Source organism: Chelonoidis abingdonii, chromosome 13 (genome assembly GCF_003597395.2).
Source record: "Chelonoidis abingdonii isolate Lonesome George chromosome 13, CheloAbing_2.0, whole genome shotgun sequence".
Taxonomy (NCBI): Eukaryota; Metazoa; Chordata; order Testudines; family Testudinidae; genus Chelonoidis; species Chelonoidis abingdonii.
The window spans coordinates 26,496,221-26,517,279 of NC_133781.1; the positions used below are offsets into that span (position 1 = coordinate 26,496,221).

The window sequence follows — 21,059 nt, forward strand, 5'->3', positions numbered from 1 at the left end:
GGGAAGGTTGTGGGGGAGGGCAGGGGATGCTGGGAGGTTTGTATGGGGTGCTGTGGGGGCAGGGAGTGCTGGGAGGATTCTGTGGGGTGTTGGGGGGCAGGGGGTGCTGAGAGGGTTCTATGGGGTGTTGTGAGGCCTTGGGATGCTGGGAGGGTTGTTGAGGGGGGCTGGGGGTACTGGTAGGGTTGTGGGGGGCAAGGGTTGCTGGGGGGGCAGGGAGTGCTGGGCATGTTCTGGGGGAAGCAGGGGGTGCTGTGGGGGCTGGTGGGATGCTAGGAGAGGTGTGGGAGACATGCTGTGGAGGCAAGGGGCAAAGCTGGGAGGGGTGTATGGTTGGGGGATGCTGGGTGTGTGTGTGTGGGCACTATGAGGGGTGAGGGATTGTCAGCCTTGGTTGGATATATTCCTGGAAGTTTCATCAGATGACCTAATCTTTAATTTCTGGAGACTCCAAGACAATCCCAGAGGGTTGGCAACTCTAACTAGTGGGGATGCTGGGACTGATGTGTGGGATGTGTAATGTGGGTTGTACACAGTGTGTGGCTGTGGTGGAATGTAATGGGGTCTGTGTGGGGAAGTAATTGGGGTTGCTGTGGGGTGTGTGGTTATGGGATTAGGGTATGTATTTGGAGGCGTGACGTGGATTCTTTGCTAACCCCATGCACCCTGGAATAGGATGTGTAGGCATGAGGGATGAATTTCAGTGTCCCTTTGAGATCTGACCAACACAAACAAAAAAATAGTCCCTCTTCTCTGCATCTGATACTTTTCTTTTTCTCATTTAAAAAACAGCAATGAGTACAATCAAAAGTGTTATAATAAAATACATTCTTTGTGCACAATGGACTGGTACTAATTGTATCAACATTGTTCCCTCAAAAATCTCCTCAATCCTGCCTAATACTTTTTGTAACATATTGTTAGGAGAATGAAAATATCATCTATAAAATCTCTTTTCTCATAAACTTACATATATATTTATATTATGTTCTACTCTTAATTATCAAAGGGGTAGCTGTGTTAGTCTGGCTCTGTAAAAAGCAACAAAGTGTCCTGTGGCACCTTATAGCTTATGCTCCAATACATCTGTTAGTCTATAAGGTGCCACAGGACTCTTTGTTACTCTTTAATTATTGAGTCTACTTTATAGTTCCTAATACACCCTGCAGTGCAGGCACAATTGTTATCAAAGCCATCTTAATGCTTAGCAATCTAGCATTCAGTCCCAGAGTCCGCTAATCACAGATGAAGATACAGGGAGAAGCAAGAGATGAGATAGCAAGATACTATCATAAGTGGTGGATGATTAACAGAAGTGTCCTTATGGGGAAGAAAATTGGCATTCATTTGTATTATACTGATAAGTGCTTCACCCACTGCATGATGATGAATTGTTTGTGGGTTTTTTTTTATTTATCACAATGCCTTTTGTTCAGTCAGTTGTTGCTAGCATTGACTAAGCTTACAGAAGAAACAGCTTCCTGGTCTTGATTCTCCTATGTCAGCATAAACCTTTTGAAGTCAGCTGAGAGAGTTGCACTGTTTTTCTTGTTGTTGTTTGTTTTTTGGTTTTAGTTTTTTTACACTGGAGCAAATGAGATTAGAATCATTTCTAAAGATCTTGTTGGAGTGGGAGCCACTAGAGCAGTGGTTCTCAAACTTTTGTACTGGTGACCCCTTTCACATAACAAGCCTCTGTGTGCAACCCCCCTAATAAATTAAAAACGCTTTTTAATATATTTAACACCATTATAAATGCTGGAGGCAAAGCGGGGTTTGAGGTGGAGGCTGACAGCTTGCGACCCCCCAGGTAATAACCTCACGACCCTCTGGGGGGTCCTGATCCCCAGTTTGAAAATCCCTGCACTAGACTGATATAGTAGCAACAGAGATTTTTTTAAGCAGAGAATGGAGTGAGGGAATGACGTAATACATAGAACTAGACTGGGAATTGTGAGTTTGCAGCAAAACTTTCCCATGCTGGTCACTTCCCTCCAAAAAGCAGAAGTTGCTTGTGTGTTTGGGGGCTGGGTATGGAAATTGGAGGGAAAAGAGGAAGCTAAACGGCCTGTGCCTCAGCAATCCTGGCTGGTTAGCTAGCAACAGGCTGCGGAAAACAGCTTGTTAGGTTACCAACACCTCAGAAAAGGAATGAAAAGCTGGGGTCATCAGGTGGTGGTAGAGGAAGGAAGGAAGCTGTTTAGAATACGTGCTAGGTATGAAACCTGGATTTTATAAATGCTTTTGGTCTTTTATCTCTTTCCCTTTGGTCAGATGAAGGTAATTGAACATTCTGAGCAGGTCCTGAGGATGGCATTGATCTCCAAGAACACACAGCTTGTGAAACTGTATGAGAATCTTGAGTCTAGGGAGAAGTGTTTGCTGAATGAAGCGTTTCAGCCAGACAGTGTTCTCTTCAGACCCATCACTCTTCATTCGGAGTCAGACTGGATCTCCTCACACCCTGAGCCCACCCAGGACTTTGAACAGTTTTATAACGATCCTTACAGAAGCAGACCGACATCTCAGAAAAGTACCATTTATGTACAGCCCATTGGTAATGTCTAACTGTGATCGCTGAACCAAGCCATTTGTATCTTTAATATGCCTATCCCATTAAATATGAACTAATTAGGTTATATGTTCCAATTTTCAAATAAAAAGACTTTACAGTAGATCTCAGACAAAGTGGTCTAGTGGTTAGAGCAGTGGACTTGGGAGTCAGGGCTCCTGGGTTTTATTCCTGATTCAGACATTCAGCTATGGTGTTATGGAAAATTCACTAAAGTCCTGATCCTGCAAGCACTTATGGATGTGCTTAATTTTACTCATCCGAGTAGTCCTATTAGAGTCAATGGAACTGCTCGTGTGAGTAGAGGTAAATTCATCCATAAATACTTGTAGGATTAGGCCTTTCTGTGCCTCGGTTTACCCCTGTTCAAAATGGTGAATACTTAATTAAGCATTACTGGAGTGTTCTGAAGATTAATATTTACAATTTGCTTTGGTTTCTTTGGATGAAAGGTGCTATAGAAATACAAATTACTGTTATTTAATGTTTTTTTCTGTGGTATGTTGCATAGAGACATGTCATTGAGGATCACAGTAAATAATACAGGTGGATTTAAGTCATATTTCCTGATAGCTTTCACAGTTTTTGATTAACTTGTGTATAAAATTGTGTTTTAAAAAAATCAGGAACAATCATAATCTTGGGGAAGAAAACCCATTGAGGTAAAAACAAACAAAAACAAATACAATATGCTAAACCTCAGTCCTTCAGTTTCCCTATTCCATCCATATTTGATCAGCGTTTATGGGAATTGCCATTACTCTTAAAGCTGAAATTCTAATTACAGGTATGAGTAATTGATTCACTATTGCAGTCTACAGCACTGACGTCAGTTTCTGTGTTGCCCCTTGTGGGTAGCATTGTATTGTTTGGCTGTTTTTAATATCATGTATCTCAGCACTTGACAGTGATAAACAGTGCCCTTATTTAAAAAACAAACAAACCTCCCACTTTATTACTGTACAATAATTATCCCAGACATGGCTGTATCATTGTTATGAGATGTAGTATCTTGGAGTATTGCAGTAGAATAACTTGGTCACTTTGTTTTTAGGCTACGGGAATAGAAGTTAATAAAATAAAGAGAGGCTTTCTTGGAATTGCATGGAAATGGTGAAAGGTTACAATTGTGTTCTATAATATTGCTCGTATTTTCTTTTGATAACTTGGGGTAAATGTGATGTTCATTAACAAACATGAAATAAGAGGGAATATTAAAGTTATCATTCTTTTGGGGGATTTTTTTAAAAATATGAGTTGATTGGATGAACTGCCATAGCAGGTTTATAACCTGATGTTATTTTGGACTGCTTATATAGGTTCTTTTGGGGACACCAAAGTTAGTACGGAGGATTATATGAAATGGTTGAAGGATTACTGTGAAGCCTTTTACTATGGCCTATCTGTAAAAATCCTGGAGCCGGTTCCTGTTTCACACACAGGTTGTGCTTTTCGAGTGAATGAGTACACATGCAATCTACAGATTCATGCAGGTATGTAGGGAGGAGAACAACATCAAGTTCGGAACCGCCTCATTGCTAAAAGATTGGGATAATAAAGAAATGAACACTGAGTTTCTTGAAACTCTAAGTCATGGTGTTTTAATGATAAATATGTTAAAGATTGTGAGGTGTTCAGATACTACAGTTGGGGGTGAGGGGTGGGGTTAATCAGTGCCATAAGCAGACAGAGAGAAGGATGGATAACTTTAGATTCTTTGTCAGCAGCTCACCAGAATCTCCAGTCATGTGACTTACAGTGTAGTGGAAAAGTGTTGCTTAGTTGTTTGAGCATAAGTCTAGGACTCAGTAATGCGAGAGTCTAATCCCAGCTCTGGTTTCAGACCTGATTCTACAACCTTTATTCATGTGAGTAGTTCCGTTGCCATCAGTGGGGTGATTCATTCAAATAAGAGCATCTGCATCAGGCTTCGAAAAAGCAGTTGAGTCATTCTGTTATATCAATATAACACATGCCTGGTAGTGCATTCAGGTTTGATCGCTGAGTTCCCTAAGCTAACCAAATGGTCAGCTACCCAAGTAGTTTTCTCTTGAACGTTAGTTATTTAAAATGAACACAAATGTATGAGTCCAAAGATTAAATAGATGTCCAGCTAGTTTGGACTGAGATACATTTCCTTTGGATATTGCCATGAAACCACTTGATGATTGCCTATTCTGTTCATTCCCTCTGAAGGACCTGGCATTGGCCACTGTCAGAAGATGGGATACTGGGCTAGACGGACCTTTGGTCTGACCAGTATGGCCATTCTTCTGTTTCTAATGTTATCTTTTTTGACCCTTAGAATGTCAGTCATGGTGGTGATTTTTGTGATGTGACTACTAGAAACTTTGCTGAGACCATCAAGTGTCCCTCTGACTTTTAGGACTTTTAACCTGCAATAGGTTCAAGCATCTACCTTTATCAAGCAGTCTGACCACTCTTGTAAAACTGCATTGAATAGAAAAATATTATCTACCCTAAGGGCTTGTCTAGGCTTATTGCTTTGCCAAAGCTCACTATGAAATTTTCAGTGCACTTTAGCAGGGTCCACATGGTGACTTAGTGCACAGCAAACTAGTGTGCTGTAGCTTTCTGTGCACTAATACAGTGTGTTAACAAGCCCTAATTCATCCTGATACCAATCCTGCAAACAGAACTCCCATTGGAAATTCTGTGTGTGGCGGGTTTTTACAGGGACTGACCACATGTTAGCAGCATTAATGGCTTCAGTTTGATAACGTGGCTGGACCCCTACATTGCATAATCCAGTGGCTTCTCAACCTTTCTGGACTACTGTACCCCTTTCAGGAATCTGATTTGTCTTGTGTACCCCCAAGTTACACCTCACTTAAAAACTACTTGCTTACAAAATCAGACATAAAAATACAAAAGTGGCACAGCACACTATTACTGAAAAATTGCTTACTTTCTCATTTTTGCCTTATAAAATAAATCAATTGGAATATAAATATTGTACTTACATTTCAGCGTATATTATATAGAGCAGTACAAACAAGTCATTGTCAGCATGAAATTGTAGTTTGTACTGACTTTGCTACTGCTTTTTATGTAGCCTGTTATAACTAGGCAAATATCTAGATGGGTTGCTGTACTCCCTGCAACACCTCTAAGGACCCACCTGGTTGAGAACCACTGGCATAATCCCTATGACTGCTTTCACAGGTTTCTTCTGTGGTGACACATCCTTCTTCTGAAAGGAGTTGTTTTCTATTGTTTATACAGGGGACCTCTTGAAATACCTAAAAAAGAAAAAGCCAGAAGATGCTTTCTGTATTGTTGGGATAACAATGATAGATCTTTATCCAAGGGCATCCTGGAATTTTGTCTTTGGCCAAGCCTCTTTGACAGAAGGTATTATGTCTGGAGTATATCAGTGGAGAAAACTAAAATGACTCCAAAATGCTAGGAATCAATTTACTGTTGAAATGTGTATAAAATATGATAAATATGGGGAAAATATTAATTGAATTGATATATAATTTATGGGTAGATAATTTTTGCAATAGTGTGTGATATTGTTTGAACTCTTACAGTTCAAAATCACTACATTCAAAAGACAGTTAAAAAGTAAGAAACAGTTTTGATTAATCTACTGTTAAAAGAAAAGTCCCTAAAACGGGTCGGCAACCTTTCAGAAATGGTGTGCCAAGTCTTCATTTAGTCACTCTGATTTAAGGTTTCGCGTGCCAGTAATACATTTTAACGTTTTCAGAAGGTCTCTTTCTATAAGTCTGTAATATATAACTAAACTATTGTTGTATGTAAAGTAAATAAGGTTTTTAAAATGCTTATGAAGATTCATTTAAAACTAAATTAAAACGGAGAGCCCTCTGACCGGTGGCCAGGACCTGGGCAGTGTGAGTGGCACTGAAAATCAGCTTGCGTGCCGCCTTTGGCACGCATGCCGTAAGTTGCCTACTCCTGCCCTTAAACTTTGTTCATAGCTTTAAATGTGTTTCCCTTTCTATACTGAATCTTGTTGGATAAGTTCACAGCCCTAAAGGGGATTTTTTGGTTGACACAGTAGGGGTGGTGCTGGTTTCTGTGTGTTTGTTTAGAGAGTTATAGAAATGCCAAAGAAATTGAGCTCACATTTTCAAGATGTAATTTTTCATACTCTGGTAAGTAAACAGTGCATTTTGCTTTTTAAAATAAAATCTTATTCAAATAAAGAAGGCTTTGCTGCCCAAAGAACTTAAACCCAGCTCAGAACATGTCAATGTCTGTCCAAATCACCTGTTTTTCTTTGATTCTTTACTGCTACAAGCAGAGGGTGGGCTGAAAAAGAACAGCCAAAATTAGTGAGTTGCTGCTACAAAGACTCTGAGAACCTTCTGCAACACCAGAACCCCTTGGCAAAGGGTCCCTTGTTCTTTGTAGACAACTCACCTCAGACAAGCCCAGTATACCAAACATTGTACAGGATATTTATCCATAAAGAGAAACATAAGCTATCTACAGAAGACTCATAAGTTGTCAAGATTCATAATCATTGTGAGATGTATGTATGAGATGGATATATATGAAATGAGAGAGAATGCTTGATGACTTGCAGTAAAAATTAGTCACTGGGGTTAATGCCTATTTCCGGGTGGGGGAGTCGTCACCCCTTGCTGTTTAGCCGAGGATGCAATGCAAGGCTCAGTTTAGCTTTGTGCAATAGTAAGACTTTGAATGGGAAATCATCAGAAGCAACTGCAAACAATCAAAACCATTTGAAGGTCAAAAAATGGACTTTACAACAAGACAGGGGTTTGCCCTGTCTCTGAATAGGAACAAAAGGTTGGTTTCATTATAACAGGAGGAAAGACCCTCTGGATCCATGCACTAAAGAAACTCCTTGTGGAACGAAGGTGTTTTCATTCATGTTTGCATCATATTTCTTGGTAAACCAGACAACTCTGCAACAGACTGAACTTTGTGGGGGAAACCTACTTTACTTGGTAGGAAAGGTATTTATTAATAAATATAGACCCAAGTTCAAATTTTGTGATTCTGTTTTACGTTGTTTCCATATGTTTCCACTGCTCTCTCTTGTTTCTAGTTAAATCTTTATTCTTTCTTACAATAAAACAATATTAGCTTTATTTCAGTGCTCATAAGGACTGTGTGGTTTACAGGAGCGGTGGTTTAAGATAAAACTGGAATACACTTAGGGTGACCAGATGTCCCGATTTTTGGGTCTTTTTCTTATATAGACTCCTATTACCCCCCACCCCCTGTCCCGATTTTTCACATTTTCTGTCTGGTCACCCTAAATACATTGCTCCTTTGGGAGCAGAGGATCTGGGATTTCTGAGAGTTGCCAGTGTCATAGGGGAATGATCCAAAGGAACTTCGGGACTGGGGTGCACCGATTGTTCACCTGCAAGGGGAAGTTAGGGCTGGCATAGTCCAGAGGAGAGGGCTTGAGTGGCTGAAGGGCTGATGGTGTTAGGGAGATGACGCCCAGCCAGGCAGTGGCAGGACTTCCTCACGCTGGAGGTTGGGGATAACAGGGTGACTCTCAGTCTTGAGTATTCTTAAGAACTGTCACACCCTCTTTCTAACAGGCTAAGATATGGGCGATGTCTTTCACTAGGTATACTGGAAATTAGAAATATTTTGACAGGTTAGTCACACAGCAGATGTAATGTTATGTACATTTTTATGTTGTGTACAATCTTATATGAAAATAACTTAAAAAAATCTTGCAGTCTTATGATCTAGTCTTCCTTGTACTCCTAAATCTCCCGGTCACATAAAATCAGAATTTGGCATTCCCTAGGAGTATTAATTGAGCCTCTACGTTGTGATAGACTTTTGCTGTTGCAAAAAACCCAAATGATGTAATTTTTTTTAATGCATAAAGTCATCATAACATTTAGACTGTTTGGTTTTGAGTCCGATGTTAGTTTACTGTAAATTAGGAGTCAGTACATCAAGGGCAATGGAGTGACTCCTGCATTAGTGAAAGGAGACACAGGCCCTCTCTGTCCTGATTCTATGTTTGCACCATGAGTTCACTTCATGGACCACAACAGCCTTTAGTCTATGATACCCAAAATCTACATCTCAGAATATTGTTCTTTCGCTTTTTCACCATAAAATAGAGTGCCTGTGGTATTCAAAGCAAAATTATAAAACATTTTCTCATCTTAGCTATTCCAAAAACATGTATGCTCGCAAAAATCTGATCAGGTCAGTGACAGGGTAAAATGGTTCGCTTAGCGGCAGGGCTTAGTGGGCATGTATATTTAACTGCAAGACTTAGTTGGCATAAAAAGCAATCTTGCCATGGGCCCAATTCTGTACTCAGTTATAATTGGACAGCTGCATTGATTTCATTGTGGATTGCTGGATGTAAGTGCAAGTAGATTTTGGTCTGACATCTGTCCAAAGCGCAGTGTAAGTAGCTCTGTCTATTTCGCCAGAGTCTGATTGCTAGCAATCAAATCCAGTTTGCATAGGTGCTTCTAATTTGACTCATTCTTCAATTCCCAGCTTATGGGCCTGATACAAGCACTGTGTTTGCAAAACTCCCATAGAAATCAGTGAAATTGCCCTTTCTTACACGTGGGGTGAATTTGGAATTTTTTATATGTTGATTCTTTTTTTCATAATTGAGATTCTAACTTATTTAACAAAGTACTGTTTGAAAAGAATCAATTGACTTACCATGTTCACCTTAAAGGTTCGCAGTTAAAATTTTGGCCCTGTTGTGTATATTTTTAATTTAAGCAGTATTTTTCCATTTCAGTGTTCCTTTTTTATTTTTATTTCCCCAGTATTGGCCAGGTGACTCCAGAAATGAGGAATCTAAATTATCTGTGTATCACCTGTGACAAAACCTGGCACAGGCTCCAAGTCAGCAAGGCACTTTAATCATGTGACTAAGTTTTTGAGTAGCCCTGTGGACTTGAATGAGACTTCTCACACATTTAAAGTTAGCCCCACACTTAAGTACGTTCCTGAGCTAAGCAATACAGCTTAGGGCCCGATTCTGGGGGGCTTTGAATGTGCTCATTTGCCATTGACATTAGTCTCAGGATTGGCGCTAATATGGCTATGATCAAAAACTTGGGAACACCAAATGTTAGTCAAAATACAAAATCACTCCAAACCAAAACTAAAACAAAATGAGCAAATGGACTAAGACAAAAATAAAACAGGACCAAAACATTGAACCAAATCCTAAATTAAATGCAGGGACCATGCACATAGGTCCAGTGCACAAGTTCATTCATTGATATCCAGAGCTGCCTTAAAAAGATGTGTTTTCCGGTGGTACTAGACTCCTAACTTCAGAACTGCCTGCCTGCCACAAAATGTGCCTTCAGAGAGCATTTTTATTAGGTGGAGATGACCTCTGAACCCAAAATGAGACAAGTGTCAAGAACTATATTTCTTTAGTTGAAATAGAAACATAATCTTCCAAAGTTACCTGGAACAGCCCCATCTGCCCTTTTAGGGAACGTTTTAAATACCTTTTTAATGATATTTTGTAATAGTGCAGTTTTAACACGGAAAAATTAAACCATCAGTCGGAATCTCTGCATTAAAGTTGAAAGCTTAGCCTTAACTCCATCCCCTGCTCTTGTTCCTTATAAAGTGTGGTTCAATCCTGGGAGATGTTGAGAGACTCTGCAGCCAATGGAAGATGGAGTTGCTCAGGGTCAAGATTGTACATTGTTTGAGACAAGGCCTGTGTCTTCTGCTTGATTCAGCAAGTCACCTACCATGCTTTTGGAGGCTGTAAAAGACTAATACAATCTATAATACATCCTGGAAGAGGTCTCTTTTTTTTTTTAATTAGATGTAAAAGTGTCTGCACTGATTTTAATAAGACTTTATACGCATACAGCCACAAAGTACCTCTGAACTTCAACAAAGCCTGCTAAATTTCAGCCTAAAATAAGTTAATTTAAGAAAATAATTATTAATTGAAAAGGAGTGGTTAGAATGGAAGATGGAATTCCACCTGCACCGTAGTGTGTGCTGCGTATACCAGCTACACCTCTACTCCAGTATAATACGACCCTATATAACACGAATTCGGATATAACGCTGTGAAGCAGCACTCCAGGGGGGCAAGGCTGTGTGCGCCAGCGGATCAAAGCAAGTTCGATATAATGCGGTTTCACTTATAACATGGTAAGATTTTTTTAGCTCCCGAGGACAGCATTATATTGGAGTAGAGGTGTATGTCCTGGGTAATGCTGGAATAGCATTTAACAATAGCAATCTGTATTCACGTAGCTGTGCTACAGAAAGGGCAGAGATTCTAAAAAGGAAGTTGCACCCATTTCACTCTGCTGCACCCGTTCTATTCAATAACTAAGCATAGAGGGTGGGATCCATGAAGGGACTTAGGTGTTACAACACAACACAGCACCTAACTTCTGGCACCGAGAAAATCCAGGAATATCCCTGCCATCCACCAAGCCAAGTGAGGTGCCTAGGCTTCCCCTACAACAACCGGGTAATTAAAATGAATAGATTGGGGAGGCAAAAATCTGTCTAAACTTGATGAAAATATAATAAAAACAAATAAATGTTCTCTGTTTTCTCAGCCTTTCATGAGCAATTTAAATAAATTAACATAAAGTAAGGATCAAGCGTGGCTTCTGGCTTTGTAGTTGGTTGTTTTAATAATTGTTTTTTAATTACCTGGCAGTATGTATCATTGTGTTTGGTTTCTGTGACATAGACCACATCTTCAACAGTGGTCCATGTATTTGTGACAACGTGTTTGTGTTTGGTGTCCACGCTGATGAATTGTGAATGCGAAGCAAATGCTGTTTGTGCTCAAATTACAAATTTTTCCATGGGCTGAACAATGGGTTCAAAGATAAAGATTTGGGGCTTGATTTCCCCATTGCTAAATGTCCCTCTGGCAGTGGTGTAACTCCGCTCATCTAGTTTCAGTTGAGTTATGCCAACTTTAAAACTGGAGTAATACATTGGTGACTGAAGCCCATGGCCAAGACCCTTCTGAAAATTCAGCTAAGTGAGCATAAACTCACGTGCCAAAGAGGCCCATATGCAATTGCTGAAATTAACTAAGAAATAGTGGTATCTCTTTGTATTATCTCTTTGACATTAAGCAGACAAAATGTCCCATTGTGCACCTTTGTTCGTAATCCTACTTTAGGAGAGAAGTCTGGTATCCCTTATTATACAGTAAATCACCTGATACCATTCCAAATTTGCAAACTCAAAATTTAAAATTTGAGTGACGTTTGAGACCAGTGTAAAATAATCTAGTGGAGTCTTTAACAGTTTATTTGAAATATATGGAGAACATTAATGTTGTTAAAAACAGTAGTTTACATTGCAGCGCCAGGGCTTTTTGACTAACTGTATGTGTTGTTTGGATGCACTTTGTTTAGTTTACCATTTGACATATAAAAGCTGAGATACATGGTGTTTTATGCTGAAACAATATGTGTATTTATTGCTAATATATAAAGTATCATAATTAAGGCTAAGTTTTTGTCACGGATATTTTTAGTAAAAGTCAGGGACAGGTCACGGGCAAAAAAAGAAAAATTCACTGAAACCCTGACTTTTACTAAATATATCCCTGACAAAATGGGGATCTATGGGTCCAGACTACCTGAAGTGGGGCAGCTGCGCAGGGACTAGGACCTGCCTGCAGCAGCTGGGAGCTGTAGGGTACCCCTGGCCACCCACAGCACCGGGGGCCCGCAGCGGCCAGGAGCTTGGGGGTTCCCCACTGCCTGTGGTGGCCAGGAGTTTGGGGGTTCCATCAGCAGCTCTGGGGACCCCTACCACCTGCGGCGGCTGAGAGCTCAGGGGTTCCCCCACCACTGGCAGCTCCAGAGGCCCACAGCACCCATAGTGGGTGGGAGCTTTGGGGGTTCCTCTGTGGCAGCCAGGAGCTGTGGGGAACCCTGCTGCCTGTAGTGGCTTGGAGATCCAGGGGCCACCAGATGTGGCAGGGGTACCCCGCAGCTCCCTGCCCCCACGGACCGTGGGGTACCCTGCAGCTCCCAACCACCATAGGTTGGAGTCACAGAGGTCGCTGGAAATCACAGATTCTGTGACTTCCGTGACTAAATCATAGCCTTACTCATAATTGCTGTTGTGCAGATTTTCAATTAGATAAAAAGCACTGGGAAAATGTTAAAGTGCCCATATTTGAAACCTATCTTATGACACCATCACTCACACATTTTGGAGACTCTCTCACAATTTGTAGAATTACCACTTGAGTTCATTTCTGCAGGGCTCCTGCACTATAGAATTTAGGATCACTTCACAGTGATAGGGAACTTTTACACTGAAAAACTTTAGGTGTCCAGTGAGTTTAGGCATTTACAAGGTTTGCTGGGAATTTTGTGGATTGCAGTGGAGCCCAAACTGTGTCTTAGGTGCCTAAGTACTGTCATGAATCCCACCCCAAGTTCTCAAGCTACATTTAATGTCTGGCAGTCTGCATTTTTTGTCTGTAAACTTAAACATGATGGTGAAATTCCTCAGAGGTGCTGAATAACTAACACCTGCTGACTTTATTGGGTGATGTAGATGATTGGTACCTTTCAGGATCTGTCCTGCTTTGTGTCATGGAGAAAACCACACGGAAAATCATCAGATCTAAAGCTCCTTAGTGGAACGTTAGTATGACACACACACACACAGCTGGGAAATACAGAGCTAGAGCGCCCCTTTTGACCCCTAGATATAGTGGGCACCTGCCCTTTTTGCTACTTGTTTGTATTGTACTGCATTTTCTTTATGTGCAGAAGGAGCTTTAACTGTGATTGTAATCTTACTTATTTTTTTAAGTCAGTCCCTCTCCCTGGGAATGGCTGTGTCCTTCTGGGCCATGTCTCTTAGGGAGGCTGGAAAATTTTGCTTTCACACTCCCCATTTTAATGTTGCCATCCTTCTGACAGGATATGCATGGATGGAAACTTTTTGGAGGCCCTTCATTGCTGTTACATGGTCAGCTAGATGGGTCATTATTGGGCAACACAAGGCAATTCCTCCCTCAGTGGCAAAGTTCTTTTCCCCTGTATCACTTGTACCCCCCTCAAACCCGAGGAGTGAGAGCCAGGTGTGGAACTCCCATGCTTCATTGCAGAGTTAAGGCCCTGAACATTCTTGTGTGTGTACATTATTGTTTCTCTTTCTGCTGCTACTGTACATAGCACTTCTCTCTTTATTATAAATCAGCAATGATTTTCAGTAGAAACTTTCAATCATATGGGGTGTAGGCTTGCTGACTTCTTACATGCAGGACTCCTATTGATGACATCAGGATTTTATCCTGCAGGAATAGATTTTCAAATGGACTGTTTTTGTTTTTTACAGCAACCTGGATGGTTAATGTAAAGTAGGCACCAAATGCCCCTGATAATTACACACACGAATGTGGGGAACAGAGCCTTGTAAATTGTGTTTGACAACCTGAGTCATCCATTCCTTTCTGAGTCACTGTGAATCAGTGGTGCTGCAGAAGTCATGTTCCATTCTCAGTGAATAATAGTGTGAGGCGCTGGCCCTATGTCTTCTTCATCACATTGCTAATTATAACATCCAAAAGGACATAAATAGCCTAATAATGTTCAGTGTCACACTATATTGTTTTTCACAGGGACCTGTCATACAGGAAATGCTCAGTAGTAAGGTGCCTTGTACTTCAGCTATTCCTACAATAATTTTGATTTAACAACTCAGAAAAATCAGCACAGTGGGAATTTATTGGACTCACTACATGGAAGATCTGGATTCATTATTTGAAAAGGAAATGTACTGTATCTGTGGCATAGGTCCTGCGTAGTATAATCAATTTAAATAATATCTTCCTGTGATTAAGGTACAAGACAGGCAGCCAGGTGTTTTGAATACTAATCCTGCCTTTGCTCCTGACTTTCTCTGTGGCCTTGGACAAGTTACTTAATCTCCCTGTGCCACAGTGTATCCCTACGTGAAATTAATGTCTGTAAAGCATGGTGAGATGAAAAGACGCCATATAAGTGCAAAATATTAACAGTAATAATCCACGTGCCTGTTTCAAAGACTGTTCGTGTGCAAAATCATGTGCGCTATGGGATCCTAAGTATGTGTTTTCCCCATTTTGAAGATTGTGTTACACTCAATATGGGACAATTATTTAGCACTTACATCTGCAACTCTTGCTCATATGAGTAGTTCTACTGAAATCAATGGGATTACACAAAGGAGGAAATGCTACTCAATATGAGTAAGGTTAATTGGGCTTTTAAACATCAAGGGAAACTGAGTACACAAGGTTTTTTTGTTTTGTTTTTTGTGTTTGTTTTTTCAGATATTTGCTCTGAGCTCTGTCAAATCCTTCTTTGACCAGAAGAGGTCGCTAGTAGTACACGTAAAGCTCTTCTACTACCTTCTCTTTGTACTGCTTTCCAAGGCTATAAACCAGTGCTCTGCTAAACAGTAGCTAGCTTGCTCAGAAATAGATGAGGGTAGATCTACTTGTCCTTCTGTGCTGAGCCATAAACTGAAGGGTACATTAACTAGAACACGTGAAAGCAAAATGGTGATTTTAAAACACAGGGTACAATGTATATTATTATTTATTTTGATGCTTCCTTTGTTTGAAGACTTCTGTGTATCTAACACAATGTAACCCAAAACATAGGAGTGCTCTTTTGGCATTGACTTAAAATAGCAAATCTAGGACTTCAGATCGTTGTAAGTTTAATCACAGTTGTGTTTGTGGGTAGGGCTCAACTTATAACTGCTGGCAATTATGCCCTTCATGAGTCTTCATAGAGAAATCAACGCGCAGACGATGGCCTGTTACAGGCAGTCTGGCTTTCTGGGAATATCAGTGTAGGCAGGGAACTGTACAGCATGGAAAACCCCTGGTTAGGAGGTAGAGAGAGATGGCTGCCCAAAAGCCTAGAATGCACCCTCAAGGGACTGCGGAGTGAGAATACAGGGGCAGTTGCACTGAACTGTGAAGGTGTCTTCTCTAATAGAATTCCTTTTTGATTTCTTCTTAAGGAATGGGGATCTTCAGCTTTGCCAGGTATGACAGTGACTTTTATAGTGCGAGCTACAAAGGCAGACTGAAGCGTGTCAAGAAGCTTCCCTCAGCAGACTATTCAGTTTTTGATGGCTATTATACTCCTGCAATCAACAGTATGCTGCTTCTGAGGTCCTGCAAGGTCGGTGCCTGTTGGGCTCTAGAGAGTTATTGAAAGCCTTAAATTTCTATTTGGAAATAAAAATAGCTTTTGTTTCTAAGGGTTTAATTCTCCTCTTGCTGGTGTAAATCAGGAGCAACTCCAGTGAAGTCAATGGAGTTACACCAATGTAAATGACAGCAGAATCTGTCTCTCTATCCTCCAGCCCTGCAGTTGAGATCAGGTGGAATGTTCAAGCTGATATTCCTTACACTTGTATATATTACTCCTGGGGGAATTCTGCGCTGAAAAAATAAAAATTCTGCATGCAATATTTTAAAATTCCGCAAATTTTATTTGTCAAAATAACACTACATAATCACACCAGTTTCAGTTATTTTGGTAATTTATTTAACAATACCTGTCAGCAAGTATGTCTGTAACAATACAGGGACACAAAAATATTCCCCCAGGAGTAGAGAGTTAAAGAAACCCCTATGACAATCCTGTTTCTCTGCCCCCTCTCCCACAGAGCCCTGCTGGAGGCCAGACACCTACAACCCCTCCCCTCCAAAGCCCAGCCATGCTCCCCCCCAGCTAATGCACCTGAAACCCCTTCCCCCTAGCCCAACTGCAGGGTACCCCCAGAGCCCAGACACCTGCACCCTTCTGCCCCCAGAGCCCAGCCATGGCCCCTGCAGCCTAGAAACCTGCTCCCCTACCCCTCAGAGCCCAGAGATCCCAAGGGATAAACAGTCTGATGCTTGGTCCCAGGCTTGTGTGCTATTTTCTGGACACTGCCATCTCCTTCCCTCAGGGTGTGCTGAGAAGTGCCCCTGTTGGGAAACCTCTAACTCCCTCCCCAACGGCAGTGTCTTCTATATATGAACTGGGCTCTGCTAGGTCCTGTGGCCTCTAGTGGCAGCCAGCAGCACTGCAGCCCATTTCTGTGGGGGAAAGGAAATTCTGTGGGCACAACATTAATTTCTGCAAAATTTTGCATTGCACTGTGGCACAGGAGTAGTATATGGGAGCAGGGTTTCTCAGTAGAGGGTACTTGGCAAGGGGGGATTAAAACCAGATCCGTGAATCTGAAACCGGGGTTGGGAAGAGGCCCAAGAAGTGACAAAGTTTGGCTCCAAGGTTATAGTTCATCTCAAGAGAGGAGTGGTATTTGCTGTGAGGACTGGGGAGCAGGGGTTAGCACTGGTGGGGCAGAGAACCAGGAGTGGCATAAGTGTTTTTGCAAGGGGGAGGGGCTTTGGTTTGCTAAGAGCCCTTTGGTTGGATTGGATCCAGCTCCATTAATCCGGATCCACTACCAATCTGCTTTACTTTGGTTGGATGGAGCCTGTTCAGTAACCTCCAGGCCTATCTGTTTAATCAACCTCTTCCGGAAGAGATGGTATCAGTGGGATACCTGAGGGCTTGAGATTTTTTTCTAGCTGCAGGAAGGTCTTTGTTGAGCTTCAGTTCATCTGCAAATTTGACACAATCAGCTCAGGATTAAACAAAGACTGTGAATGGCTAGCCAACTACAAAATCAGTTCTCCTCCCTTGGCTTTCACACCTCAGCTGCTAGAAGAGGGCCTCATCCTCCCTGATTGAGCTAACCTCGTTATCTCTAGCCTGCTTCTTGCTTGCATATATATACCTGCCCCTGGAAATTTCCGCTCCATGCATCCGACGAAGTGGGTATTCACTCGCGAAAGCTCATGCTCCAATACGTCTGTTAGTCTATAGGGTGCCACAGGACTCTTTACTGTTGTTGTTAGTGGTTCCTGTGTCAGTAGATTGATGTGGTTTGATAGCCTTTGTCCGGGGACCTAGAAGGAACAATAGGTGCATTTTTCTAAATTGGAGAAATCACTTCATCTAATCAATATGTTTTAATTTCCAAATGAAGGAAGACCATGCCTCCTTGTGCTCAATATTGACTGAACTAAATAAAACACAGTAAATCCTTAATTTGAATGCCAGTAAACTCAACCTCTGTGGGTCAATTGGGGGCTGCGAGTCTTAGGGCATGGCTACACTTACATTTTTGCAGCGCTGGTAGTTACAGCTGTGGTCGTACAGCTGTGTAGGGCTAGCCCTGCAGTGTGTCCACACTGACAGCGACCAGCTCTGCAGTGTGGCCACATTTGCAGCATTTGCAGCACTGTTGGGAGTGGTGCATTGTGGGCAGCTATCCCAGCGTTCAAGTGGCTGCAACGTGCTTTTCAAAAGAGGGGGGTGGGGTGGAGTGTGACAGGGAGCTTGCGGGAGACAGAGAGAGTGGATTTTTGGAGCAGACACTGTGACAGCTCCCTGCCTTGCAAGTTCAAAAGAGGGGGGTGGGATGGAGTGTGACAGGGAGCGTTGGGGAGACAGAGAGTGCGGATGATTTTTGGAGCAGACACTGTGTGACAGCTCCCTGCCCTTGCAAATTCTGCCCATTTCCCGCACCCCTCTCTCAATCACTCTTAAATGTAAAAAGGCTTCAGACCAGATAAGCAGCTTCTCCGATGGACTCCCTCCCCTCCCCCCCGCCGTGCTGTTTGTCTCCTCAAGCAAACAGCTGTGAACATTCCAAAGCCTCAGCTCCCTCTCTCGCTGCAGCAAAGAGCAGCTGTGTTTGTTTTTTAGATAAGTAGCTCCAGGGAGTACCTTCCGGTTTGTTGTATACAGGAATTGTGGGATACCTCCTAATACCCTGGAGGCCGATAACAGCGCTGGTGAGTGTCGACACCTGATGAGCCGCAGCGCTGGATTTGCTACACCCGTAGCAGACCAGGTGTACAGCCAGCGCTGCAGGAAGGGAGTTGCAGCGCTGGCTGAGCTCTGTAAGTGTGGACACCTGGTAAGTTGCAGCGCTGTAACCCCCTCACCAGCGCTGCAACTTGCAAGTGTAGCCAAGCCCTTAGCTTGCTATTGTTTGTGACGCACCTTGTGTTCCCTGGATGTTAGCACTATGCAGATGTGTGAAGAATTATCCTTATAAACAAACATCAGGGTTTTTTAAATCCCTTGAGCGTAGTCTGGGGAGCGGGATATCTTGTTTTTATTACAACAGTGTCTGGAGGCCCCAGCTGAAATTAGGGCCTCACTATGCTAGGTGCTGTACAAACAGATAGGAAGAGACAGTCCCTACCTCAGGTTGCTTAGAGCCCAAATCCACAATACAGAACAAGGATGGAAGAAAGTAAGTATTACTATCCCCATTTTGCAGCTGGAGAACTAAAGCACAGAGCAATTGTGACTCACCCAGTTCATAGAGTAAGTTTGTGGCAGGATTGGGAATTGAACACTCATTTCCTTTCCTTAACTACAAGGCCAGCCTCTTCATTTTTCTGTAACTAAAATTGGTACCAGCCCCATACCAGGTCTGTTGCCCTATCTTGGAGTGGGTTGGAAGTGGATCTGTTTTATCATTGGCCCATTTTGTAAGGTGCTATAATGGGTTCTGCCAGTGTAGGGAGAGTGGAAGAAAAGGGGGAAAATATAGATTACAATAATTTGCAAAATAAAACCTGTGTTTCAGACCCTGACCCATGAGATTGGGCACATTTTTGGACTCCATCACTGTCAGTGGCTGCAGTGTGTGATGCAGGGTTCCAATCACCTGGAGGAATCGGACCGACGCCCATTGGATCTGTGTCCAATTTGTCTGCGCAAGTTGCAGTCTGCCATTGGCTTTCACATTGTGGAGAGATACCAGGTACAAAGATATTGCTTACTAATGGAAGATTTGCCACTGAGGAACAGGCCACTTCTCCTGTGGGTCTAGCACCCTGCCAATAGTTGATGCTTCAGAGAAAATGAAAATCTTCTTTCTGTGTCATGATGCACCTGACTACTTGTGCAACGCTGTATATGGGGGGGATTCCTTACAGATCCCTGTGGCTGTTTGCCCTTGCCAAAGAGTATGACATTTGATTGTCCAGTAATTAGCATGCATTATCCAATCCCAGTTTTTAACCTTTTGACCCCTTGCAGGAGTGAATCCCACAAACGCACACAGAAGGAAGAAACATTTTTCTGGCATTTGTTTCTGCTGCTCTGTTTGAAACATTGCTATGGAAACTGTAGTTTGTGTCTGCTTTTTTCTTGGTGCCTTTTTGGTCCACTACTGCAGTACTTACAAGACTAAAAAATCAGGAGCACAGACATTCATGCCCCGGGAGGAAACTGTGGTTTGAGACATGCAAAGAAAGATAATTGTTTATGCAGAATACTGGCCCTGTGGTTTATTGGAAACTAAGTGTTTACTTGTTCTTCTAAGTAGTGAGCTTGAGAAGCAGCCACTTACAATGACAATTCTGTGTAGTTAAGATGGAAGGCAGAATAGCTGTATACACTGTTGGCCTGTGGAAAAGATCCTAATCAATGCAAATTGGATTTGTTGTTACCAATAGAATGTAATGGAGAGAGGGAGCAAACAGTTTTGGAGTTGCTCAGTATTTTAATTTGGTCCAGTGTTCATGTGAAACATGAATAGCCCTTCAGCTTGTGTATCTTTTCTAGGCATTACTGGGGTGGATGGATGAAGATGATAGTGGAATGGATGCTGAATTCAGAAATGAAGCCAAGATGGGCTTGCTGAAACCTGTGGAAGCATTTAAGGAGTATCGAGAATGGGTATTAAAATGTCTTGATGTCTTGCAGAAATAAAGCTGTAGGAGGTATGTAGTATCAAAGGGGAAACATTCTCCTCTATTTAAAGAGTTACTTTCAGGCTGACTACTTCTAAAACTGTTGTAACTTGATATGAATCATCCACTGCATTGTAAGGATCTTTAAATAAAAATCCATCCCTTTGTCGCTGAACATTTAACCTTTATACGCTCTTTCCCCAGACAGTAGCTATTTCTGCCATGACCTTACAATATTTGCTCTCTGGTGCTCTCATATCAGAAATTAAGGTACATTTTAATCTTAATTGCAGTAATATACAAAAGAACATTTAACATCTTGTAAACAGGGCCTAATGTGTAGTTTATAAAATATATATTCTAAATGTTTGCGGAGGATTTTGGTGTTTATTTAGTTTTTTTTCTAGCATTGGAAAATTAGGAGCATTGGACAATGAGGAGTCACTGAAGCTGCAAATGTGGAGTGGTTGTGCTAGTTGTCCAGGCACTGTCACTAAATCAGGGACGGGATTCCATCCCCTGTACCTGCATCTAGTCCCTACGCAAAGGCCTCTAACCTGTAGTTGTCTCCATGTGGGTGCAGGGGTCTGTTTGTGAAGAGTCATTTGCAGAATCAGGACCAAAGTGAGTTTTTACTTGGTCTTTCTCCTAGAGAATCAGGAAATGGTGCCTGGGTACTTTTAAATTAGGAACAGAATGAAAAGAACCCGG

The 21,059-nt window shown here is 41.9% G+C and overlaps 2 protein-coding genes across 4 annotated transcripts in view; one reads left to right on the forward strand and one right to left on the reverse strand.

Moving 5' to 3' along the window:
* SLC16A6 (solute carrier family 16 member 6) overlaps positions 1-21,059 on the reverse strand; it is a 54,032-nt gene that overhangs the window by 6,797 nt on the left and 26,176 nt on the right. The window lies entirely within an intron of this gene.
* Positions 210-20,523, forward strand: AMZ2 (archaelysin family metallopeptidase 2). Of its 3 annotated transcripts, XM_032797199.2 has the most exons (6): positions 215-2,557; positions 3,892-4,065; positions 5,819-5,947; positions 15,593-15,756; positions 19,238-19,414; positions 20,221-20,523. In XM_032797199.2, exons 1-6 carry the CDS (start codon positions 2,239-2,241, stop codon positions 20,365-20,367), a joined length of 1,110 nt encoding a protein of 369 aa, XP_032653090.1. In that variant the 5' UTR covers positions 215-2,238; the 3' UTR covers positions 20,368-20,523. The 3 variants fall into 3 exon arrangements, with proteins under 3 accessions (XP_032653092.1, XP_032653091.1, XP_032653090.1); XM_032797201.2 differs by lacking the exon at positions 19,238-19,414 and having other exon boundaries at positions 210-2,557; XM_032797200.2 differs by lacking the exon at positions 5,819-5,947 and having other exon boundaries at positions 213-2,557.